Source organism: Gavialis gangeticus, unplaced genomic scaffold (genome assembly GCF_001723915.1).
Source record: "Gavialis gangeticus isolate Ggan-Ray unplaced genomic scaffold, GavGan_comp1, whole genome shotgun sequence".
Lineage (NCBI taxonomy): Eukaryota > Metazoa > Chordata > Crocodylia > Gavialidae > Gavialis > Gavialis gangeticus.
In genome coordinates, this window is record NW_017728991.1 from 1627729 (window position 1) to 1653823 (window position 26095).

The 26095-nt window shown below is 53.9% G+C and overlaps 1 protein-coding gene and 1 long non-coding RNA gene across 2 annotated transcripts in view; both read right to left on the bottom strand.

Annotated features, from left to right (window-relative positions):
• Positions 1 to 6: 6 nt before the first annotated feature.
• LOC109296077 lies at positions 7 to 792 on the bottom strand. Its single transcript, XR_002096885.1, has 3 exons — positions 627 to 792; positions 219 to 319; positions 7 to 123 (listed from the first exon to the last, which is right to left on the bottom strand). It is a non-coding gene; the product is annotated as an uncharacterized LOC109296077 (long non-coding RNA).
• A 919-nt stretch (positions 793 to 1711) lies between these two features.
• The window catches only part of NPLOC4 (NPL4 homolog, ubiquitin recognition factor), a 41094-nt gene continuing 16710 nt past the window's right edge, over positions 1712 to 26095 (bottom strand). The window contains exons 7-17 of the mRNA XM_019515832.1: positions 25581 to 25704; positions 24753 to 24932; positions 21560 to 21646; positions 19949 to 20020; positions 19171 to 19297; positions 16610 to 16770; positions 8389 to 8460; positions 6169 to 6264; positions 5476 to 5592; positions 4196 to 4298; positions 1712 to 3620 (exon numbers count right to left, since the gene is read on the bottom strand). Of these exons, the coding sequence (XP_019371377.1) occupies positions 3463 to 3620; positions 4196 to 4298; positions 5476 to 5592; positions 6169 to 6264; positions 8389 to 8460; positions 16610 to 16770; positions 19171 to 19297; positions 19949 to 20020; positions 21560 to 21646; positions 24753 to 24932; positions 25581 to 25704 (1297 nt within the window). The 3' untranslated portion in view covers positions 1712 to 3462. The remainder of the gene's footprint in view (positions 3621 to 4195; positions 4299 to 5475; positions 5593 to 6168; positions 6265 to 8388; positions 8461 to 16609; positions 16771 to 19170; positions 19298 to 19948; positions 20021 to 21559; positions 21647 to 24752; positions 24933 to 25580; positions 25705 to 26095) is intronic.

Consider the following 26095-nt stretch of genomic DNA (forward strand, 5'->3'; position numbering starts at 1 on the left):
AGTCGGGCAGCACGGTGTGGTGGTCGAAGAGCAGCATGTTCTTCATCTGGGACAGGATGGCGAACTTCCAGTTGTCCAGCACCACGGTGAGGTTGGCGCAGCCCTTGGCGCTCGTCTTCTCAGCTGGGGGGAGACGTGACGGTGTGTGGGTCACTGCGTCTCAGCTGAACCAGGCGGCTCCGCTGCACCCCCCCCCGCCAGCCGAGCGGGGGTCTTACCTTCTGGCCAATAGTCCCGCTCTACTGGCTGCCGCTTCTGCTTGACGGCGCAGCCCGCGGCTGCCAGGAGCAGGCAGGCAAGAACCTGCTTCATGCTCCTCCTGCACGACGAAGCACAGGAGAGGTTGGGACGGCTGCCCCTCTGCTCCATCCTGTGTCCGCACCCGGCGGGGGTGGGTTTTGGCCCAGCAGGCTGGGGGGGAACAGCCGCATGCCCAGACGTAGGGGTGGGCAGCCAGGCATGGACCCAGGAGGACGCAGCTGGGGTATTGTTGGCTCCTGGCACCTGTGGCTGCAGCGGATGCCAGCTCCTCGCCCCAGCCAGGCCCGAGCAGGGATTCCCTTGCATGCCAACCAGGGGCACGCTGCAGGGGTGCCCCTGCCCGGCAGGAACGCGGCAGCTCCTACCTGCTGCGTGGAGCTCCAGGATGTGGCGACTGCCCTGCTTGCTCCCAGCTTCTCCGACTCCGGCCCCGGCTCCTTCCCCTTTTAACACACCGGCCTGGCCTCTGGCCAAGCCACACATCCCTGCTGATTGCAACCAGACGGGCTTGGCCTGCCAGCTGCCCGCCCCCTCTGTCCCCGGGGAAGAGGCCGTGGGGAAGGGCCCTGGCGGGGGGAGCTCCGGGCAGCAGCTGCCCCCAGCGCTGCTGACATCAGTGCTGGCTCTGGCCTGGGGTCGCCGAGGACACAGGCCAGGAACCTGGCAGCCAAGCTCAGGTCCTGCCCCAGGTGCTGGGGCACAGCACGGCTCAGAGCTACTGTTGGGATTGCCCAGAGCAGGGCCCTAAGCTTGAGCCAGCTCCTAGCAATGCCAGGAGCCATTATCATGGCCTCGGTCCCGGCCCTGCGGCTCCAGCCTGCAGGGATCCACAGGGCTTGGCCCTCGCCTCACAGAGCTGCTGGCCTCAAGATGGGCTGGCATAACTCCATAGCACCCAGCCCTGCCATTGCTGCTGCTGCAGCGCCCTAACGAAGCTCCCCACTGTCCTCTTCCCTGCCAGCACCGCTCCCCCAGGTCAGGACTTGCGCCCACCTGGCCCTGTGGCTGGGGGAGGCAGGAAATCGAGATCAGAGGAGCTGCATGAGGTTTGCTCGTTGTGGCCCGTCTGGTGGCTAATACACTCAAGATGCCTCACCTGGCGCGCACAGCCACCTGCCTCTCTGACCTCCTGGGTACGGCCGCCTCCTGCTGAGCCCCCAGCAGCAGGTGTGGGTCTCCCTGGACCTGGGACCAGGCTGTGCTCGGGGGCCTGCAACCTTCCCATCAGGTGGACGGAGCCACAAGGCTGGACAGTGGCCCACAGCTGGGGGTACAAGGGCAGACACCTGCTCCGAGTGCAGCCAGGCCCCCACGTCCACCTAGGAGGGTGGGTCACAAGCCAGGGCAAGACGTCTCCTGGGGCTCTCATCTGTGCCCAGCTGCTCAGTGCCTTGGCTCTGCTCCCTGCAGGCAGGCACTGGGGCCCAGAACAAAAGGGCAGACGCGGCTGTTCCCATTCCAGGTGCTTTATTGGATTCCACTTGCGGGAGTCGAGGGCAGCAAGCCCAGCCCCATCCGGTGCACCCCTCCACCGCCCCCACCACCATGGGAGGAAAGCAAGAGCAGCTACAGCCCAGGGCCCTAAGCAGCACGCGTCCCCTGGGCTGGCCAGCTGGCCAGACAGCCGCCTGCCTGTCCATGCACAGGGCAGGGAGCAGCCACTAGAACCTCTCTCCGTGGGGCAGAAACTTCAGCCCCGGGGCCAGGCTCTTGCGGGGGGGGGGAAGGTGACACCTCCCAACTCGTGTGGGGGCTTGGGTAAGCGGAGACTCCAGAACCGGCCTTGCAGGGCAGCAGAGAGTGCAGGGAGGCTGGTCTACCCTATGGGGATGGCCCGGTCTATCCTAACACCCAGCCTGGGAGTGGAGCCCAGTGCACAGAGCAGCTTGCCTCTGGGAGCAGGGAGAGGTGGCTCCCATGCAGGTCTGAAAGCTAGGAGCATGGAGGGGAGAACCACCAAGGGCTGGGGGGAGGTAGCTGGGAGCAACTGGCCACTGGCCAGCTCTTGGGGTGGGCAGCCAAGGTGCAGCTGTGATGGACATTGGGAGGGCTGCAGCCCCAAGCCCAGCTTGGAGTCCAAGGGGGAGCTTTGAGCCTGGGTTCCTGCAAGACACAGAAGAGCAGGCCGCAGCCCTGGCCAGGACCCTCCTGCCTGGATGCTGAGCTCTGCTTTGTGGGTCCCTTCCCCGTGCTCAGACTCCAGCTGTGTACACAGCAGCCCCGGCAAAGTGGGCACGAGTGGCAATTCCTTGCTAGCAGTTGGCACCTGCTCTGCATAGAGGGTGCCAGGCACAAAGGCGAGGGGCTGGAAGCAGGGGACGTGAGGGCACATGCCACTTGGTGCTATGCCCACATTGTTCCCGTGCCGGATGGTAGGCTTAGCCAAGAAGCCAGCTTCCCCCTCCAGCTTGGGCACTAGGGATGGGGACCCCCCTGGCAGGCCCCTCGTGCTGCCCTGGAGGAGGTGGACAAGCAGGAGCAGCTATGTGCCACCTGCAGTGCCTGTCCATCACATGGGTAGGGAACAGGCAAAGCTTTCAGCTGCCGCTATGCACTGCAGGGCTGGGTTCCAAGCTGCAGGGCTGGTGCGTGCCGAGGGCTGCAGGCACAGCCCCACCAGCAACCCTCCGGCCCAGCCCCTGGAGCAGAGCTGCCCGCACACAAGCAGAGTGGGGTTCTGGGAAGAAAAGCTGGGCAGGGGGTGAGGGGGGCAGCAGGCACGTGATAGCAGCCTGCCAGACCCAGCTGTGCTTGCTGTCCCACCACCCCCGGCCCCCCTGACCCCACGTGCTTGGGGCTGCAGGGAGCAGGGGCCGATACCGTGCAAGTCAATGGGGCAGCCCTGTATCACCAGCCCTGCAGCACCCCCCTGCCTTTGCACAACTGGAAGGGAAGGGAAAAGCAGCTGCAGCCTAGTGAGGCCTGCGAGCCAGAGGCGCAGGGGCAGAAGTGCCAGGGGACAGAGCCCATATCCCCTCTGGGAAAGATGGAAATGGAAAGTGTCAGCTCCCTGCACTGGGTGGGCAAGTTCAGCCTGTCTCCTAACCCCTTGCCCCTGGACAGCCCCCGGCTGTGAGACCAAAGCCCTCTGGGTGCGGCTGCCCCCTACCCCGCTCTGCCCCGCATGGCACGGCGATATGGGGGGGGTAGCACGAGAAACAATCCTGCGTTACGGAGGGCTGGCTCCAGCAGGAGGCAGGGCTAGGTCCTAGGCAGGCTGCACATCTCGCAGTGATCCGTGCCGGGCTGGTTCATGAAGGTGCAGTGCTGGCAGGCCCACACAGCTGCAGCTGCGGCGTGCTGCGAGCTGCCCACAGCACCATATTCGTGCAGTCCTGAGAGCTGGACGCCCACCGTGCCTGTGGGAGGGAACCGCACGTTACACCTGGCTGGGAAGGGGGAGGGTTGCACATCAGGCCTAGATGGACTAAGCCCAAGACACGGTGCTGGAACGGCCCCATAAGCCCAGCCCATGTCCACAGACAACCCTGAAACCATCCCTTTGAACCCGCCCTTGCAGCAGTTGGGCGCTGCCCCAGAGCCCGTCCAGCATCAGCTACAACAGAGGTGCCCCTGGCCACCATGGCTGTGCCAGAGGCCCTGAGGAAGCAGCAGCCTCATGCCACAGGCCCAGCCTGCCTCCAGCCCCTGCCCCGCCACTGCTGCCCGGGGACAGTGCCCAGAGGGGGCAGGCAGCTGCTCTGGAGAGGCCGAGGGAGCCATCTCAGCAGGCTGCAGCCTTGTGGGTAACGAGCTTCTCTGTCCTGTTGGGTACAACCCCAAGCTGCTTCTGCCTTTCTGCAGCCTGCTGAGCCCCAGAGGCAGCAGGAGCCAGCTCAGAGCCCTGTGCAGCCTCCCTGGTCAAACCACATCATTTGTCCCTCCCCAGCCCGATGCCTGAGGCAGGAGGACAGAGGAGGCCGTGGCTACTCACTGCAGAGCTGCTCGATGGTGGCCCACTGCTCCGATTTCTTCCACGTCTGGGCAAGCTCCTCATTTTTGGTCCTCACGGCCTCCAGCAGCAAGCTGATGCTATCCTGGAATGGGGACAGGCACGCTAGCACCAGTGCCTTGCCACACAGGGCTCCCAGCAGACCGCTCCCTGCCTCTCCCCCTGCCCCCAAACTGATATCCCACTTTATTCACCCTCTTGCTCTCCTTTTCTAAGGGTCTCGGGCTCCCTAGCTGCACGCACCATGAGCTAGAAGGAAGGGCTCCAAACCCTGCCATGAGCGCTCCTGGCTGGAAGCTGCTGCTCCCTGGGGAGTCTGGCTGGCTTCAGGAGTCCTGCTTCCCTCCAGTGCTTGGACGCCTCCCCCCAGCCACCCCCCAAACTTGGACGCTGCATCTTTCTGCTTATAACACAGGCCCAGAAGCTGCTTCTATGCAGTGGCAGCATCAGCCCCACACAGACCAGCAGGCGCTGGGGTGCAAACAGAGCTGAGCTGGGCAGCAGGGCTGGCAGATTCTGGGTAAGAGGGAGGCTGCTGCAGGCTGGAGTGGTAGGGATGCTGGGACCTGGGCAGGCGCATGTGGGCAGGGCCCTGCTCTTTGGACGCCATCACTGCTGGCCGCGCAAGGGCCCTTTGCTTGGCCCTGATCTCCAGCCGCCCATGGGCAGCCCAGCTGCTCAGCACATGCTCCGTCCACGTGGGGCCCGAAGCCTCCGGAAAACACATGGCACAACGTTTCCAGCGCGAAGGAGCGCGTGGAACAGATGTCAGTGCCGGGCCTGGGGCACTGCCAAGCTCCCGGGGCCAAGCCAATAAAGCCTGAGCTGCAAAGCGAGGAAGTCGCTGGCCTCGCCGCCATCAGGGGCTCCCATCTCGTTATCATCACGACAGGAATTTCTGCTCCGGAGAGCTCTCAGCAATTCCAGCTCCAGCTCATGCAGCCAAATCGCTCTCTGCAGCCTGGCTCTGGACTAGCAGTCGCCGCCCACTCAGTGCTGGGAAACAGGCGGGCCCAAGCTGGAACCCCTGCGCTCACAGCTCCTCCTGCCCTGTTTCCCACTATCGTTCCTCTAATAAAGTTGCATTTTCTCAACCTGCCCCAGGCTGACAGCCAGGCAGTGTTTTCCTCCCTCTGTGCAGAGCAGGGCCTGGCTGTGGTTACTAGCCCAGAGCAGCTCAGCCTCAGTCTGTAACCCAGTGCTTGTTAAAAGCACTAGGTGCTTTGGGCGTTAGCCAGGATGGCTTCCCTCCCATTACCTACCCGCAGAGGCATGACCTCGTTGGTGACCAGGAAAAGGAGCAGGTGGAAATCAGAGATGACATCTAGGAACACGGAGGACGTGTTCTGGGACAGGTACGTGGCCAGGCTGTGGAAATCCTGCAGAGATGGGAAGGAGAACCCCACAGGTCAGCCCCTCCACCAAGCAACAAGCAGGACTTTGCTGTTCAGCTGAATGGTGGCTTACTGAACCCCAGAAAAGGGCTCTCGGGGTCTGTGCAACTGCTGCATTCCCCAGATCTCCAAACCCCACGGATCCTGGACGCTGGAGGCAGTGGACAGGAATGTGCTGCATGGCCCACCTCGGAGAGAACCTGCCCCTTTCCACAGAGACCCTTTTCTGAGAAAACCCATGTTGCTACTTGAAAAAAACCCAGGGTCTGTGCTGTTTCTTGCCAGCTCACATGTGGTTCAGGCCGGTCAGCAGCTGTCTCCGCTCAGCGCTATCTGGGATCTCTTTCAGCGGAAGAAACATTTCAGGCTCTTCAGATCGGTTCAGAGAACACAGCCAAAGTTCTCTGAGTGCCAGCAGTCCGGCAACGAGGGGCCGCAGGGGGCTGCACACAGCCTGCCCCAGCCCTGTCAGAGGTGAAGAGGCGAACGACAGGCGGGCAGCAACCTACACACTGGCACAGGGACATGCAGCTACCGCGCACACATCTGGCCACTCCTCACCTGCGTCTCCCCCAGCACGTCGCGGTTCTCAATGGGGAACGGGCTTTGCGAAATGGAAAAGGTGTAAACTGGATCCTTGGGGAAGGTGGTAGTGATCTGAAAACCCAAAGCAGAATGTGTGAGAATTGTGGCCATGTTGTGTGGAGCTGGCATGACCTGGGGAGGGGATAGGCCAGGCCACGGCTCTGAGAGCTGGGTGCTCCTGGCTGGATGCTATGGGACCTGACCTCCTCTCGCAAGCTGTGCGGGTCTGGATGGCTCAGGCCACATGACCTGGCCCTAACTAACAGGTCTTTCCTGTGCTCCCCTTTTCCCCAGCTTGGGTCAGGCATCCACAAACATATCTCTGGTCTGGCAACCAATGGAAGAGGAACCTATTGCTGGTGAAGCTGAAGGAGGCTCATTCTGGGTTTTTTATGCCAAGAAGGACGAATGGCTTCAGGGAGCTGCTGGCAGAGGCCCTGGCTGCGTCCATCTGCCTCGCTCTGGTGTGATGCCAAGAAGGGGCTTCCAGTGTAGGGTGAAGCCACCAGGAACACAGCAGCACAAGCCCTGAGGATGCTCCTCCACTCCAATCACACGTCCCAGCGTGGGAAGAGCCCCCTTCCCTCTCCCCAGCATGGCACAAATGCCTGCTCTCAATCTTGCAAAGTGCCCTTGTTGCCTTGCCCAGGACTCCCCATCCTCCCCTGAGTTCCCAGGGACTTTGCCGGCAGGCTTCTGCCAGTGGTGGCCAGGCCCTGGAAAGTCTCCCATGGCATAACAGAGCCCTCTAGTGCCAACATGCTGCCTGCAGCTCTGTGCCTCGTGTGCTGACCTACATGGAGCTGGATGTGTGCGATCCCAGGAGCACACGAACAGCTCCCCCCCTTTGCAACTGGGCAGCAGATAAGCCAGGCCACACCTGAGTCTCTCCTTGAAACCCGTGGGATGGGCTAGCAAGGTGCCTTCACACCCAATCCCTTTGAAGACGCATTAACAAAGGGCTTTTCAATCACAAATCCATGCTGTCCAGAATTGAGGTGAGAGGCAGAAAGGGTTTGCGTTGCGATGTTAGCAGGAGGGACACTGGCTCTTCAGAAAACAAGACATTTCAAAAACTCAGCTCTCCATCACCCCAGGCTCCTCCTCAGTGTCTGTTCTGTCAATCTGTTTCCAGCTTAATTACACCCCAGGTAGTCCAGAAACAGATGCCTGGATTGCTCGGGTAATAAATACGTTCCTGGACTGTCGACTGGGCTGGGGTGGCTGCAGGGGCAAACACCAGAGCCCGCTATCCTGAACGTGGTATTTCACCATGCAAAGTGGACAACTAGGCCCGCAGTGCATGTGCAGCTAACGAGGAACACGCGCAGCGGCGGATGCTACGCAGAGAAGGGGAAGAGCGAACACGAGCGCTCAGCCTGCCAGCTCCCCACACTGGAGCTTTCCCGGCGCCGTGCTTGGGATGCCGCAGATTTGCGCTGGTGGCAGCTGCCCTGGCCCCTGTGCTCTGAATGGGTTTAATTGTTGCTGGCACTGCACCAGCTCCCACGATACTTGCTGCCGTCTGAATTCCCTGCCTCGCGCTCTCAGGCAGTAAAGCTCCCATTAAAACTGAAAGGCAGCGGCAGGATTTTAATGCTGCTCCCCATGGCCGTGGCGAGGCTTCCAAACAGGATGGGGCTCTCAGACCAACTGCCCTTCAGGGGATCCTCCCTCCCAGGAAACACCTCAGCTCAAGACCCGGAGATGGGCCCTGCATGCTCAGACTGGGGTTCCTTCTCCACGGGGAGGCACGAGGCGTTTTCAGAGCATAAATCCAGCCCAGTCAGGGGCCATGCTAAGCAGCACATTCTTAATTACTGCTGTGAAGAGACCAAGGGAGCGTCCTAATTGGCTCCCGGTGATGCAATGCCCAGCAGGTCTACGGGGCTAGCCGCTTCCTTCATTTCATGCAAATGATCCACTTGCAAATACAGAGAGGCGCTCAGCGGTGAGTACTGATGATGCTAGTGTACTTCTATGGCATCAAAACCCTGCCCACCCACAGGGCACTACAACTACCCACAGGCAGCTGCCGGCTGCACTGCCCAGCTTAGCTCAATAGGAGCGAGCTCCAGAAAGCCAGTGAGGATTTGACCCCTCAGAGCTCCTGAATTTGTCTAAAGGGTTTGTGGTGCAGGAGGGGCTGGACTCTGCATCCCGATGCTAACAAGCAGGTAGCACGTGGGTACTTACATCTATGATCAGGTACTCGACAGGCAGTGGGCGGGCAAGCTGGGTGATCTCGTTGCCAAACTTGTCTATGTCCTGAAAGAAGAAGAGTTTGTTACTGAACAGCACGGAAGCAGCGCAGGATAGATGGCGCACAGGCTCTGGCAGCAGACCTAGAAGAGATACAGAAAAGCACTTTGAGGCCTGTCTTTCTACAGGGCTCTTTGTCACCAGGAGGAAAGCAGATGCAGAGCTGTCTTAAGGCTGCTCTGGTTATAAGAGCCGTCCTTCACACAGCTAGTCTGCTCCTCAGAGAGGTCCAGCAGGGATCTCTGTGGGTGAAGGTGCTGTGTTCAGTATTAAAAAATAGCTCTTTTGCCACTCTGGGGAAACACATGGCTGACTTCCAGCCCAGGATGCCCCACCAACCCAACCACCGGTGTCTCTGATGAAACCACTGGTGTTCATGACCATGGAAAACCAACCGCTTTGTCCAAAACACACAGCCCTGAAAAAGCTCCATGTGAGAACCTCAACTTGTTTTGCTTTGCCAGATGAATTGAACATAAAGTTTAATTATGGAGAAAAACGGCCAGCATATGTTCATTAATCACAAAATGACAATTAGACTTGATTTATGTCAAACATGCTGAGTTCAAACACGGCTTCAGAAATAAATTCATAAGAACTGACACATTTCATTAAAGATTCTGTAAGAGGGGGCTGTATTTTCTACCTAAATCATCACTTAACATGTTATAAATCATTCATCGAGCCATATATAAATTATACATCCATAATTTCCAATCAGAGACCTTACATAAAAGTTTACATTTGCTAAGCTTTCGAACGCCAGCGTGGCTGGGAGGCAGATCCCGCTGACTGCTAAGCAGATTCAGCCACCCCTCTCCCTTCGCACGCTTCAAGCCAGCGCCAGGAAGCAAGCTGCAAAGGCCGTGAACTCTGCCCCTCGCCTACCCAAGCAACACAGTTAGAGTGGGTCCACTCCAGGATGCTGGAAAGTGTGCCTAAGATGGTGCCTTCAAAAACAGACTTGGGAGAAGCGCTGCCCTGGCCCCAGCCTGGTGAAAGCTTTCTTTCCCATCTCTCTGCATGCCAACGCTGCTCCCTCAATGCTTCGCGGTTACTTTAGACAGGATAGGAAACAAGCATGCAGCGCTGTAGCCAGCACCTTGCTCTCACACTCCGTAGTCCCAAGACCGGTTGGACGCTCGCCCGGGCACGCTGGAGACAACAGCAGCCTGCAGTTCCTTGCACATCAGATGTCCCTAGAAAGAGCTCCCTTTGAAGAATCCACCTGCCTGCCTTTGAAGCTCTCTTTAAAGGCAGTCTTGATAAGGATCTCCTCTCCTTGAACATGACAGGTTGTTGGCCCTGTGGTTATTTTAGCAACAAGCCCGGTGGCTCGCGCCCTTAGATCTCTGTGGCTCTGACAGGAGCAGCAGGGGATCACAGGCCCCAAGAGCCGGCCTGTTTCCAGAGCTCGGCGATACTGTGAGAGCGCGTCAGGAATCAAATCCAATCAGGCTCAATCAGCTTCCCAAACACACTCCTGCCCCGGCAAGAAAGAACCTGCAACAACTCACACATAATTAGCCCATCTGGAATTCGTTTTCAAATCTAATTAAGTTCTAATATGCAGAAACATTTTTCCAGCACCTGTTCGTTTTAATCTGTGCCTCTGGGGATTTCCATGTTAAATGCCTCCCTTTTTTAATGTCATGCTACTCAGGCCTTAAAGAGCTTCTCTAAATTGTTACTACCAAAGTGAAACCCAACTTCCCTGAGCTACAGGAGGCATCTGCACCCCCCTCCGCTATGAGCGGAGCCGGCACCCACCTCCCCCCACACTCCACCAACCCCTGGGTGCCATTTTATTAGGCAATTACATTTTATAGGCCTTAACAAATGTCAAACTGGGAACATTGCTGGGAGAGACACATCTTCATCCGAATCTGGCAGTTGCCAGGGCCTCCGCAGCCTTGCTCTGCAAATGTGGTGCGTTATTACCGAGGCTTGGGAACTCAGGACTGCCAGTGCGTGCACCAGGATGTGGGCCCTGCTTTGCAGCAGTGGCTCCAAAAAAAGGGCAGCAAGGAGTTAATGAAGGCACGAGTCTACGCGGCATCTGGAGAGAAATCAAGCAGAAGGCCTCAAAGGAACCGGCCGTGAATCACGCCAGAGACAGGAGGGGAGATCGGTGCCTGCGATTAGGATGCTTTCAGCACAGCTCAACTGAACGGGCTGTAGCTTTCGTCTCTGCGCAGGAAGGCCGTGAATCCACTGGCGGCAGGACTGCGACGGCCAAAGTGCGTTGGGGAGCATGGCATTGCAGGCTTGGCTCAAAGCGTTTTCAGATACCACAATCTGCTTGACGACGAAGGCAAGTCTGAGGGTGACTCCTTCTTAAATGGACCAGAGAACCTTGTTCCCAGAGCTGAGCAGCCTCCAAGACCTCTTGTTCCTCTGGGGCTGCCCTCACACAATCAAGACGCTCTGGGTTTGCTCTGCTCATATCACTGTGGGGTTTGCCAAAGCTTCTGGGCTCGTGAGGGGCTGCGCTTGCTCCAATGCTGCTTTCCAGCTCCTAGGGGTTTACACCTCACTTTACAGAGGGGAAGCTCATGGTTCAAAGGAAAAGATGTTTATCTACAGTCCTGCAGATCAGAAAGCCACAAACCAAACCCAGGAGCCCCGACTCATTGTCCAGCTTCTGCTGACACATGCTGCACTCCACATGTGGGCTCTTTTTGGGACTCCCAGGGTCCTTTCTGGAGCCAGCCTGTACAATCAGCAGCAGGCCGATGCCAGTGGGAGTTACCGACAGAGCCCTGTGTGCAAACACCGGCACCTACTGAACATGAGGATAGTCTGTTATCACCCCCAACCGTGCAAATAGTCTAAGGACAGTGAGGACATGCAAATCCATGCAGCCTGCTCTGGATTATTTAATCATGGTTGAGGTGCTGCATACAAATCTAGGCAGCATTTAAAGATGGGCTAAGGGCCTCTGGGCACCAGAAGCACTTCCTGTACAGGCCAGGCAGTGATGACAAAAAAGGTCTCTCCGGGCAGCTCACACAGGGCAACCTCTGAATTTCCATCAAGTTTTTTACCACTGCAAGCTAACTACTGCGGCAACCTCCTGCAACAAGGCAGCTGCCCATCTGCTTCCAGCCTCCCACATGGTTATCCCAGGTTGGGGAGAGCACTCGCGTCTGAGGGGAGCTTCCTTTGCAACCTGGGAGAATCTTTGAGGTAGGAGATTCAAGGTGACACATGGCAACGTCACTTGGGCCACACTCTGGCTCAGACCTTGAGAGGCCTCTCAGCGCCATTCACCCCTGCAGCAGCCTCAAGAAGAGTGAGGTAGGAAGAGACGTTGCATTTGTCCCTCAACAAGTTGTGCCTGTGCTTGTCCGAGAACACGAGCCATCCCAGGACTGGCATGTGCACACATCGCCCTTCTAATCAAGGTTTAGTGCAGTGAGTGGCTGAATGCACTGTCGCCTTTCTGCCATGGATTCAGCGATGCAATCCGGAGATAACTGCACAGGTGCACTTTGCTACGTCGCTGGATGAACTGTTAGTATTTCTTATGCTGAGAACCTTTCCAGGATTTATCCTAGGACAATGGACATGGGTGTCTGAATGACTGCACTTTGTGCTGGGATAAATGGCATATCCCAGGACAAACACCATGCCCGTTTGCATCCTAAGACAGCAAAGCATATTACTGGCCCTTCAGAGAAGGCTCCTCAATATTCTGGTTGCTCCAGCAGCTCCCGTCACCATAACTAGTGAGGATCCCTCCAATGAATCAGCTGTGAGGTACCCCTGCAAGGAATGCAGTTATCAGACTTCCAGGAAGGGGCCTCTCCAACAGACCGGGAAAGCTGCTCCCCACCAAGCACCCATAACGCAGTCTGGGCAAGGAGAAGATGAGGGCTCGTAATCCTATTTGGCCTCCGTAAAAAGCTGCAAACTGCTGTCAAGTTGGGCCACGGCCTGGATGAAACTGCGTTTCCCTGAGCCTGAGCTGAAACCCAAGTCCACCAGCAGATGCGCTGAGGCCGAAATGCTGGTTGAGGCCAAATGTGAAAGCCAGACCTAAGAGCCTGCAATATGATGGGCAAAGGTCCCTCCAGTGACACATGTGCCACGGGGAAAGGCTTTCATCTTGACTCCCCTGCAGCCATAAAACCTAACTGCTTGCAAGTATGACATCACTGGGTCTGCTGGTGAGATCACAGGTACATGCCTGAACACAACACAGCCGCTGTATCCTGCGAAAGCGCTAACAACACTGCCATTCAGATGCTTCAAAGGGTCCATAAAACTTGGCGCATGCTCTCTTCGCTCCACTGGATGGAATGCCAAGACAGCCATGAAATAGTCTGGAGCGAGAGTCCTGCGGTGCTGCGACAGACTTCAAGAGACCTCTGCAGCCCGGAGCCTGCTGGGGTGTGCAATCAGACGCCAGCTCCGTCATGGAAAGTCATGAACTCAGCAGCCGCACTGAGAGAACTTGAGGAGCCTGCAGCACCTATGCACCACGCAGCCACGGACCCAAGCACAGCATGCAGGCAGCCTTAAACATATGCGCAGGGCCCTGCTTCCAGGTGAGGAGGGGGGAGGAGTGGGGGAGAAGGAGAGACTTATTTCCCAGAACCAGATGGGACCAGGTGGAGGAGTCTGCTTCAAGGCAGAAGGCAAGGACTTTTACCAGAACAAACCCAAGGCTTCGACAACTCTGATCCCGAGAGGAATCTTCCTGCAGCTCATCCGGTTGGAAAATGAACTATGCAGGAGGTGAACGCGACGTTGTTTCTAGCACTACGCCCAACGGCTACCACCTGACTGCCTGCCCCTGTGTCTGGAGAAGGGAGGCTCCTTGGGAAGTCTGCCTGGAAGGAGAAGGGGCTAAGGGGTGCCAGCCAGCCTAGCTGCAGGTTACCCAGTGCTCCAGCCTTACCAAACACAGCACTGGGACACCCAAAAAGCCCCAGCTCAACCCCTGTGGGGGTTTTTCCTTTCCAGGCTGATGAAGGCAGGAGAAGCTATTTAGCAGAGTAATTTATATCCCTAGTCCTAAAAGCTCTGGAGCAAACCTACAGCCTTCATGTGCCAGGGAATGAATCTCCCTACTCAGAGCGCTGTGCTGCCAAGGCTGAGCGGAAGTTTTCCGTGAGCAGCAGCAGGGCGAGAGTCCAGCATGAAGTGAACAGGAAAGACATGCAGGAGCCGCTTGCCCAGAGGCTTCAGCAAGTACTTCCCTTTCCAAACCAGGGCAATCCCAGTGCCATGCGTTTTCCCGTTGCTGTGTTATTTAAGACACGCCTGCAGCTGACGGGTCACCGAGCTGCGTCACGCTTGTTCACGTGGGAACCTCTGCAGCAGCAGCTACAGCACATGCTGAGGGCCCTGCTAGCTCTGACCCCATCCTGCAAACACATCTTGATGCACGCCAGCTCAATGACTGAAGAGGGCTCTTAGTTCCCCTTGCAGCACCTCTGTTTCTGCTCGCCAAAGTCCTCCAACCTGCCACACTCTCCGTAATGCTTCCCAGCTGTGTGGCTTTGATCCCTGCTGTAGCCTTCCCTCTCGGCAGCATTACTAATCCAGACATTTCTGAAAGTTATTTCAGACACAAAGATGACACCCATTAGGGGCAAAGACACCAGATCTCCTCCCTGGGCATCAAGCAGATGGCAGCAGGGCAGCTGCTGTACATTGCTCCAGTTCTACATGCAACTGCCTTTTTCTGTGGGCAAATGTCTTGGGTGCATCGATCCTCTCACCCAACTCACGGATACAAGAGTTCAACGGCTTCTTTGGTATTCGGAGCTAAGGTTGTTCTATAAATATCCCATGCTACATAAATGCTGGTCCTCATCCAATCATAATAAATGTATACTTCCTCCTAAAGTGCTTTTCAAGCAGATATTCACAAGCCACATCTAAATATATGGATTACTTTCCTTTGCTACTGAAACAGCCGCCTGAGATGAGATGCGACAACTGCTTAAGAGTGCAAGGCAACAGCCCAGGGCAGGAAGCAAAAAGCCACTGATGCAAGTGGGGGGAGAGAAACCAGATACCAAGCTGAATGCTGCCCAGCTACTGCAGGGCTCTAGCACTGGGTACACAGCTGAAGGACTTTTGTCTTCTCGCAGCAAGGCCAAACACCATCGGGACCTCCACCCTGTGTAACGCTTCAGCGAGGCCTTGCCAAGGTTGCTGTCACCAGCCCAACAGCCATGAGGTAGTGTCTCTGACCTCAGGCCTTCTGCATTTAATGAGACCCAGAAGGTCTCTAAAAGCAGGAGCAACTAAGCTTTCCCTCAAGTTAAAAACGTTCCAAAATACAAGCGCTGTTACAGCCAAGCATGTTTCAGTCTAAGGCACAATGATACCTGCTAGCCCGGTCCTCCGGCCTTCCTACGGGATGGCAGGACAGAGGCAAATACAGGCAGGAGCTATAAAATCTATGAAATAATCTGGAGCCTGACCCAGTGATTCACTGGTTCCTGGAAATGGCTGCATAACGCCAGAGTCATCTGCAAGCATTTTGTTTACTTCCACGGCTTCAGATTAAAACCAGGAGTGAGAACTTGCTGGAACACCCACTGGCTGCTTGCTGCTCTGATCACCAGGGACGGGCAGAGCATGCAATGCAGAGCCCTCCAGCTCCTGTTCCAGGCCCACACTCATTTGGAAAGCAGAGGTAGAGGCACAGCTTCGTGTGCCTCTCTCCTGATCTATTTTTTTCCAAGCTGAAGCCCTGCATGCTGGGTTTGTTCTCATGGCAGGCGATGCCCTCCTATTCTGGCCAGGTACAACCGCACCATTAGGCTTCATTGCACTTATGTTGGGCCCATGACAAGTTGCCAAAAGGGCCATCAGCTGGTCAGGGTGTGGAAGCCTCCTGTGTGCTGATGGCAAGCGGCTGAGGACATACACCAGCTTAACAGTGCACGCTTGGCATGGGAGAAGACTGCCTGAGAGATGAAGAAGGCTAGTTGCGAGGGGTTCCACAGCTATTGGGGGGACGTGAGAGCAAGGTGACTGTGGGCATCAAGAGGGACCTGGGGCAAACCCTCAAAGATGTTCACCAAGCAGGTGGAGTTTCCTCATCTTGTATTCTCCTGACTTTGGGATGCACAAGATCATACCTGCAAGACCCATTCATTATTTCTCCCATCCTTGCTCACAAAGCACCAGGAGGCAGCAAAGCAAATTCCTGAGCAGCAGCCTTGTTCCGCTCACCAGAGGTCCTGCTACTACACTGCCAACCTGACTCTGCAGCTGCAAGAGGTTTGACAGGCTCTGGGAACAACTGTTAAGTGGCCCTGCAAGGCTGGCTCGTGGCTAATAAGCTGCATTTAGAGCAACACCCTGTGCACGTGCAGGAGGACCCACTACAGCAAGCACTAATGAAGCATCCCAGGGGTCTGGAACACGCTCTCCAGCTGAGGCCTGGGATCCACGAGCAGGCACCAATGTTAGCAAAGACAGATGGGAGAAGCCAGAGCTGTATTCCTACCCTGTAACAGGTCTGCTAACTCCTTGTCCCCTGTTCGTGCACTCAACATACTACAAGCTCCCCTTCTGCTGGGTGGGAGGGGCTACATCTTTCCTCTTGCAGGCCCAATGGCTGTATTTCCCACCTTAGTGCTTGCTGTGTTATGGTTCAGTGGTGGCTGCTGCTCTGTAGGCACCTCAAAAACATAGTGTACAGCAAAAAAGATCCCTCACCCTTGTGTTTAGCCTTTGCTGTTTTTACCACTGCAGTATTTTGCTAGAGCGCACCTGCCAGGTAAACCTCATTGGCAGAGGTGGAGGCAGATATACGCAGTTGGGGATTAAACTCAAACCCTCCCACATAGTGGCGTGGCTGACAGCCAAGGAGTGCCGGGCACGCAGTGACTTCAGGGTGCTGACTCCAAGCACGAGGCAGATCCCTGCAGCCTCCACTTAGAAGTGAGAGATCCTGTGGCTACCACTGTACTAGAGACCCAAAGAGCACTTTTACAAGAGGGGTAAAAGGAGCTCCCACAATCACCATGTCCACGTGGTGACCAGTTACTGCTGAAAGCAGCCTGGGACCTCAGAGCTGCCCTCGGCCCAGCAGGACAGGCTCACTCCAGGCCCAGAACTTTTCCTGGCATCTCCTCCCCACCGCTCTCCCTCCAGATTCCTCCTGCCAGCTCCCACCTCTCACCTTGTAGAACACATCAGGCACGTACTGCTCACTGCTGGACTCCTTTGCGTAGCCAAGCTCCGGTGCATCCCGGCATGGCAGCAAGCATTCATCCCGGACCAGCGCCATACACTGGTTGGAGACCTGGTAACCCTCAAAGTGGACCTGGTTGTCGGGACCACCTAGAAGTGAGAAACACCACTTAGCACACTGGAGCAAGCCACCGTGGAGAGCAACGTGACCTGAACCAGCTACTGGCTCACTGGTGAGCACGACTGGCTATATTGGAGGTGCATTCAGGTAAGGATTCTCTACATTACACTGTGCACTATATCAAGGGCATTTACTGGAGTGAAGCCCTGGGTTTTTACCAGTACTTAAATGGGGCCAAGACGTCAATCCCAGGGCCTCTGGTCAGAGCCCTGTAGCCCCCTCTGTGTACCAAAGCTCTCCACAACTCAGTTCAGGACACAGTAGGGCTTATAACACTATGCTCGGCATGGTAGCTGGGGAAAGTGCCATGCTAAAGGTGGCTACTCCTTTGGTCCTCAAACTAGCATGGGTCGAGGCTTTTCCAGAGTACTACAGTGTGCAGTCTACTCAACAGCTCTGTTAGATATCTGTGCACTTGGCATTAAGGTTTATATTGCAAATTCCAGAGTGCAACAACATAGGATGACCACATGGTAACACAAACTAGACAACCCAACTCATGAAAAACTGGAAAGACTCTTACAACATGAAAGAATGGAAACTGAGACTAGCTGCAGCTACCATGGATCACACCTTGTGCACCATTGGAACATAAGCTGAAGGAGAACTGAATGCACAGAGATGGCAGGACAGTGGAGCTATCTGTGGACCTAGGGTCTACTATGGGAAATGAAAATTACCAAGGGGATTTTAAAAAAAGGCAAAGCAGCTGAGACAAACTGCATAATTAGATTTACATTGCGCAGAAGGAAGAAATCAAGTATTCAAACAGAACCCTGATGTGCTGATTTAATGAAAAAGAAATTAAGTTATCTGGAACAGATAAAGAAAACTGGTTCCCATCTCCTTCAACTTCCAGCCTGTCACGCAGTGCTCTGGAGCAAATGCTCCTAGAAATTAACCATCAGCTGAGGCACAAAGACGACCTGAACAAGACTAATGATAAATTCCTCAATAAAACACCAGAGAGAGAGATACACATTCATCTTGCAATGAAAGATTGATGCGCTTAACTACCTGGAATGTGTCAGGCAGCTGTCTGATCTCATGGGCCTGGTGACTGGAAAAGGTGGCTTTTTTACTGAAAAATGCCTGGGGCCTACTTTGGAAGCTCAGGGCTCAGCAAAGGAGGCAACAGGCTACCCCACTTGATAGTGGGTGCTGTGTGGAAGCTGTGCTTTCTCTCATCATTCAAAACACAACATGGGGAATCTGCTTCAGAGATGCCTTAAATGAATACAGCTGGGGCATCTCACAGAGCTGAAGGGCAGACTGAATTTGTAATGCTACGACTTCCCCAGCACATGCCAAGATCTCCATGCGTTGACCATGTGTGGCAGAGCATCTTGCTGGGTTCTTTGGAGAGAAGAGCTGGAAAGAGCTCTCTGTGGGATCCCTGCAGCCAATGCGACGGAGGCATGTAGACTGCTTTCTTCTACTGATACATGCCTTACTGTGAACCACGCAGAGTAAACTCCCAAGGCGCCTACAGTCTTGTGGCACTGTATGTTGTCTCTATCATCCAAGCGGATGGGGGACTGGACGTAATTCACCTGGGAAGCCAGGGCATGCTTTCCCCGACACTTTCCAGGAGACTGTCTTGTTACTGGATACAACAGGTCTGGAATGGTCCCATGCATGGCAGCCTTTCACTAATCATCTAGCCTTCTCCCATGCTTAATATGGAGCTAACTTAAGAAGAGGTTAATCAGGAAGTGGGATCTTAGGGATCAAATACAGCAAAAGCTGCAATTAGAATCATAGACAATGAAGGCTGGAAGGGAGCTCAGGAGGTCACTTCTAGTCCAACCCCTGTTCAAAGCAGGACCAGCCCCAACTACATCATCCCAGCCAGGGCTTTGCCTACCTGGGTCTTAAACACCTCCAAGGATGGAGAGTCCACCACCTCTCTAGGGAGCCTGTTCCAGTGCTTCACCACTCTCCTGGTGAGAAATTTTTTCCTGATATCCAACCTAGTTTCATAGTTGGCAGGGTCAGAAGGGACCTGAGCAGATCAAGTCCGACCCCCTGCCATGGGCAGGAAAGAGCGCTGGGGTCAAATGACCCCAGCAAGGTGATTATCTAGCCTCCTTTTGAAGACTCCCAGGGTAGGAGCAAGCACCATTTCCCTTGGAAGTTGGTTCCTAAACTTCCCTTGCTGCAACTTGAGCCCATTGCTCCTTGATCTGTTATCCGCTCCCACTGAGAACAGTCCAGCTCCATTAGCACATGGAACAAGAGAAACCTATTGCACACAATTAGTTTGAATATTCCAAAAAAGAGCTTTGCCCAAGATTCAAGGGAGACAACCTGAAGGATGTCAGGTCAAGACACACTCCAGGACAGGACAGCCCTGTGCCCACTCATACCTGTAGCCACAACAGTGACAAACTTGGATCCAAAGTGTCCGTCTGGTGATAGGCGACATATGTTGGGCTGTTGGTTCTGGAAGTTCCCTGCCGTGATGCACTCCTCTGCACTTAGAAAGTATGCGTCCTGTGGGAAGGAGGGGAAGGAAACAGCAAACAACACTGAGCCAAGTTATGCGCAACCAAGGCAAACTAGTGATAGCTTGTTAAAATAGGCTTCTGTGCAAGACATTTGTGAGAGTGGAGAAGGGAATACTACAAATACTGCATGGGGCTGAGTATTGGAGAATCCCCAGTTCACATTCCTGACTGTATAATCCTGGGCAAGTCACTTTAGACCATGCCTTAGTTTCCCCATCTTGTGGGGCAGGGGGGAGGGTAATATCAATTCCAAATCATAGGGGTGGAGGACAATGAATATCTAGAGCCAAAACACAGCATGCAAGTCTCATACAACAGCCAGTGGAGGCCAGCTGGCCGTCCAGCCTCCAAGGGATGTTCTGATAATTTACTGATTAAACTGACCACTCCTGTGAGCCTCTCGATAATTCACATAAGGAGTGAATCAAGAGACTTCACATACAACCCTGCATTCCTCCCGTACACCTGCACAGGGCTCCTGAGACACATCACTGGTCATGCCTTCTGCTCCTTCCATATTCCACAAACTGCTCCAGAGACAGCACACACCCGGCCCTCCGCTGGAGCCTTAAACTTCTCTGGGTCATGAGGCTACACGAATGGCCCAATCACCTATAATGCCACGCTTGCATCTCACCTTGTTTCGGCTGTACCGAACTGTTCCCTTCCGTGTATCTTCAGAGACCAGGTCTGTAAAGATCCAGCCAACCTGTAACAAAATAATTGTACACAAAAAAATTAAAAGACATATGTCCCCTGCTAGTACAAGAGGCCCCTAGCTCCCTGTACCAACCCACAAGTGCCTTCAGTCCACTGCCTTAAGGAAACAGCTCTTCAAGCTGCATCAAGCTCATCTCAACACAATCCACACGTGGTATTTCTCCACAGGAGAAATCTGTTGGCTGCAGGTAGACCTCTCTGCTTCCCCCTCTTGCAACCCTCTGCAAAGGTATTTGTTGCTCAACAGTTTGAGCAAAGCAGCATCAAGAACAACGGGAGGTAACAAAATGGTTCAGATGAAGTCTGGTGCATCCTGAATCCCAGCCTGCCCTCATTAGAAGATTATTTACTCACTATTTTCCACTGTATTAAAACACATCTCTCTTATTCCAATCCCTCCTTGCCTTTCCCTTCTACAGCACTGAGCCATTCAAGTGTATTGTGTCAGGGTTGATGGTGGTTTGTGTAGGACTGTAAAGGATGGTTTGGAGAGGGACGGTCCTGCCTCAGGCAGGGGGTTGGGCTAGATGATTTCTGGAGGTCCCTTCCAGCCCTACTTCTCTATGATCTAAGTACAAAATGCTGCTGCATGGTTGCAGTAAAACCAGTAGACAAAGTGTGCACCACACATGGGCAACCAAAGATCTGTAACTACACTTCAATCTATGCAATTTTAACAAATCTGATGTGGAAAATAAAGGACAACTTAGAGTTCAAGAATCTACCAATTCCTTGCAACAGATGCCAGCGTGAAAAGCTCAGAGAACAAGAAAAGGTCTCACAAGTGATGTTTGTGGGTTGAAGGACAAAGACAAGACTTGAGGCACAAGAGAATCCAACCTCAGAAAATCTCAGTGCACCTAAATCTTCCCCTTTGCAAGGCATTACATGGACTGTCCTTGCAGAAGGCAAAGTTCAGTATTGCCCAAAAGCCAACAGCAGGCAGAGGATGCTGAAATCGCTATATCTTGAGTCAGTCAAGGTTGCAGACCCAAGAGAAATAGTGGCCCAAGAGCTGAACCCTGCATGCAAGATCACGCTTGCCATGGGCAGTCTAAACAGTTGCATGGAGGGAGAATTCCAACCATCAGAGCCTCAGCTCTAGATGGTCGAACACAAACCCTCGCAGAGAAGGGACAAAACCCCCAAAAGACAACTCCACCCACAGCTGTGTTAAATTAGCACTTCCCACAGAGGTGCTACCAGAGAGTGCTCACTGGAGGGAAGAGAAACGAAGAGCTGTGCTCCTGCTTCTCTAAATCCTTTGATGTTAAGACAGAGGGCTATTGGCTTATACAGAGCAGCCCTGCTGTCCTGCTCAATACTTGCACTGAGGGAAATGGTTTCATCTTTCTCTAACACTTAAAAACATAAAAGCTTCTGGCACCCGAGAGGAGGTTTCAGAATGCATCCCGTCTTAATTCAACCCCAGGAAGCTGAAGAGAATTGATGCCAGATGAGCCTCCTGTGACTGCTGCAGAGAGAACCCTGGCTCTGAAATCCGCGCTCTCCGACAACACTTGGCTACCTTTCTCAGGCCGAGTTTTGCAGCGATCTCATCCACCACCTCTGCTTTGGGATCTTCTAGGATCTCCAGGCTGTTCTGTGTGCCGATCTGCAAGGGAAGAGGAGGCAATTAAGGACCCACAACGAATTCAGAGATAACAAGTACTGTTCTTATGGGTTTGGCCCTTTCAGGGAGATGCTCTTGTGGCAAAAGACAAGGGATGGGGAAAGGGAGTTTCCAGGCTCTGTTTCCCACTCCAGGTCTGGAAAGTCATCTGAATTAAATGAATGCAAACCTAGTGCCAAAGGTGGAAGTATCCCTTCCAAGGGATTACTTAGGCTAATTTGGCGAAGCACAATGGGACTCGTGAGTGAAAGGCTTTATCAATGCCTGCATAAAAATCGAGCCTTTGGCTGTCTCTAAGACCCTGGAGAAAGGCAAAGATTATATAATCTTTCCCAAGTCCCAGTCACCCTGCCAGCTTTAGGCTCTGGCTGTGTCAGTTTGAATGCAAGAGCAGTGCTCAGGGAGGAAACTCAGTGACTCCAAGAGCACCCGCCCAGGTCTCCCCTCCAGCTCTGGAAAACACAGCTCAGCCATCTGGGCGTGATTTAGGAGCCAGCAGTTGGGGCTTTGGGGTTTCTCTGCCAAACACCACAGTGGAGCTTTCTCTCTGTGGGATAATGGCAACTTCCTAGCAAAACCCTGATGTAGGGGAAGAGCAACAGGGAGCACATTAATTTCCAAACCTGCGGATCCCAGCAACACACATGGGCTGAAGAGTGACACCAGGGCAAGATGATGTGATGGACTGTGCTGGCATTGCCCAGAACTGACAGAGACATTACAGGCAAGGCTGGTCACAGGAGTGCGCAGCAGACACTTAAAGATCCTGTGATACCTTCCACTCATCCCGAGAAAGTTTGTATGCCACTCCAAGGTCAGGAGTAATAAGCACTCATGCTTCATCCTTCCCCACACACATAGGTATATCTAGTTCCCTACCGCCCACCACACACAAGCTAAGCACACTGACCTTCCTAACAGCTCCAAAGCAAGGAATCACACTCAGGCTGAAAACCTGCCCTTGTCCCTAGGGATTGGCAGGTTTTCTACGCCATCAACTGCACGCTGCAGCTGACAAAGGTCCCAAACTCCACTCCACTCCCTTCCCTTCTGCAGGCTTCATAGATGCTTATGCCTGGTGCGAAGGCAGCTTGCGGTTTAGCAATTACATGAGAGCTGCTGTTTCCCGTGCTCCTCCTGATGTACTTTATGATGCTTACCTCACTTCCAATCCAGCTTTGTGCTCCTATATCTTTACTAGCAAGTAACATGGTACGTGACATGTACAGCACGACCTCCAAACAGCTGTTTGCCACAACACCCAAGCACTGCCAAGGTGACCTTGCACCTGAGTTTCAAATAGGCCAAACATCTGGCAGCCCAGTTCCATTCTGGACGAATGCGAGTCTGGATACTCTAACAAGCCCAACTTTGGCGCTTTCTGATGCCCCTGATTCTTCTTCCTGCTGCACAACTCTCTCTGCGGCTCAAGACTCCTTGGTTGTATCATTCAACTTCCACTTCCAGGCTCCAGAGGATATGACCCATCTAAAGTTACATAAAAGACTGAACAATTGGGAAACGCTAGTCCTGAAGGAGAAGGCAGGCCCTGCACAGACAGGCCAGAGGGTTCCCGGCACAGTGACCAGCGCCATCTAGTGATTTTCACCCATGACAGCTCTTAACTGCATTTTCATATCCTCTCGGCACTTCGGGTTCTACAAACAGAAACCCAAATGCCAGAGCAGAGACAGAGCAGAAACTAAGTGATGAGCTAGTAAAGGGAATCAGTCTGAAAAGAAGCATGATGACCAGCTCACCAAGAGGCATCCCAAACCCCGAAGGGAAGGCTGCTGAAACAGCTGGTTACATTCTCAGATGCAATGAAAATGCTGATTTGTTCTCTAAAATACAAGGTACCAAAAACGTGTCGAGTTTCAAGCATTCTGCCATAGGCATAGCTCTCTTTCCTGGGCAGCATCAGTGGATAAACTGAATATGAGACAAGAGTGTGCCCTTGTTGCAAAGAAAGCTAATGGCATCCTGGGCTGCGTCAGTAGAAGTGTTGCCAGCTGGTCAAGGGAATTGATTCTTCCCCTCTGTTTAGCACCGGGGAGGCCACATCTGCAGTCTTGTATCCAGTTTTGGGCCCCCCACCACAGAAGGGATGGGGACAAATTGGAGAGGGTCCAACAAAAGGCAACAAAAATGGTTTGCGGACTGGGGGACATGACTTACAAGGAAAGACAGAGGGAACTGGGCTTATTTAGTCTAGAGAAGAGGAGACTAAAGGGGGATTTAATAAGCAGCTTTCAACTCCCTGCAGGGGGGTTGCAAAGAGGATAGAGCTGGGCTGCTCTCAGAGGTGGCAGATGACAGAACAAGGGGCAATGGGCTCAGTTGCAGCAAGGGAAGTTTAGGTTAGATATTAGGAAGAATTTTTGTACAAGGAGGGTAGTAAAACACTGGAACTGGTTACCCAGAAAGGTTGTGAAGCCTCCATCCTTGGAGGCTTTGAAGACCTGGCTAGACAAAGCCTTGGCTGGGATGATGTAGTTGGGGCTGGTCCTGCTTGGAGCAGAGGGTCGGACTAGATATGACTTCCAGAGCTCCCTTCCAGCCCTCATGTTCTGCTTCTGACTTGTGCACACAGTGTCAAGACACTTTTGATACAACACTGTTAAATGGTTTTGCTAAACTTAAGAGCAGCAAATGTCTCCAAAAGCAGGCTTTAAGATTTGCCAAAGCAAAAGCACTCCTTAGTAAAGCCTTTAAAATCCAGCAATTCAGAAACCCCAAAGTGAAAGCCATTGGTACGAGCCTGCTTTTGCTTTCAGGTTAAAGGTCTCAGCAAAGAGAAGATCTGAGTTGCTCGGTTCCTTCAGTGGCGATAATTTGAGTCAACAAGTTGTTGCCTACGAAAGTCTGTGCCTCTTTGAACCAGTTAGGCTCTAAGGTGGTGGCCCGCCTTGTCTTCTGCCTGATTTTAGACTAACATGGCTAACCACTGCTCCCTTCATCACAATGTGATTTTAAGGTGGCAGGGTCTTTAGGATCTCCCGTCAGAAACGGGATTGTGGAAGTGGGCTCTGTGCCCCTCACGCTCAGGGAACAGACATGTGACAATCTCACCCCGAGTGATTTTTACCTGTGGAGGTTCATAGATGGCAGCAACCTCAGCCCGGATGCCCAGAGGGATGTCCTTGTGCTCTGTGTACCGCCCATACAAATACCCCAGATGCTGGTTCCCTGTCTTCCTCCAGAAGTCTAGGAAGCGGTCAGCAATTGTGTGGTTCTCGAACATGATGTTGTCGACGTGCCTGTATTTCTGCAGTGAGAAACCAAGTCCCTCAGGTTGATTCCAGACTTCTTCCAACCCAACTGTGTGCTGCCCCCCGCCACCCCACAAAGCTCCCTGGTCTACCTTAGCTGTAATCCACCAGTGATGGGGAAGGTCAGAGAGGCTGTTAATGCCAAGGAAGGAAGGCAGAGCTAGCTGGATTGTTGCCTCCTCCTTGAGATTGCCCTGATCCTTTCTGCTCCAAGGAACAGGTCCAGCACATCTCTTCCCACCCCCAGAGGCGGCAGACTAAGGACAAAACTCTCAGGGGGCTCAGATCCCAAATCACTGGACAATGGATCTGACGCTCTTCTGTGATTATGAAAGACTGTGGGAAGGCAGTGTGTTACACTGAGACAGTACAAGTGGTTTGGGGCTGTACATGGAGAAAAGCCAAGATTCACCCTCCTAGCATGTGGGAATCCAGCTGTCCTCTGCCCAAAGAGGAAATGGCTGAGTCAGGCACACTTCAGAGCCCCTCTGCCACAGCTAGAGATCAGCACAGCCACTGCCTCTGCACAGGCTCTGTGCTGCAACGGCTGCTCTCTGCAAAGCTCTTCCTCTCCCAGAAATGTGGCAGGTGAATAATGCCTCAGATGTCTGAAAGGACAAAGGGTCCCCAGCAATGGGTCTCACCTGTCTGTTGAGAGTGATTGCGCTCGGCTGACACTTGGTGCAAATGCCTTCTGGCCAAGGTGGATGCCCTTCACAACCGGACTTAATCTTGCAGCTGATGTTTTCCAGTGCAACAAACTTCCCCCTGAAGAAGAAAGGTGGCTTTAGCTAGCATACTGCTTGCCTCTGCTTCCTCCAGAACCTAGCCAGCAAAGCCCCTCATGTGCAATGGGCTTCCCAAGCTTCGCTTCTCCAGAAAACACCCCACCAGGCATAATGTGCCTGGGATTCCTGTGTACAGCCCACAGGAGTTCTAGTACTGGAAGCCAGAAGCCCTGACCCTTGCCAGCCTAACGACTGGACAGCTCTTTAGTAGCCATGGCTCTTGCCACAGCAGGTAGGAATCCTTTAGACTCAGCTGGAATAGCTTATGTGCCTTATAGAGAGGAACATGTCCTACAGCATGGGCAAAGCATGAGCTTTCTTTGTGCGCCCACAGAGCTCCATGCAGGGTGCTGCCCTCCTTGAATGAGAGC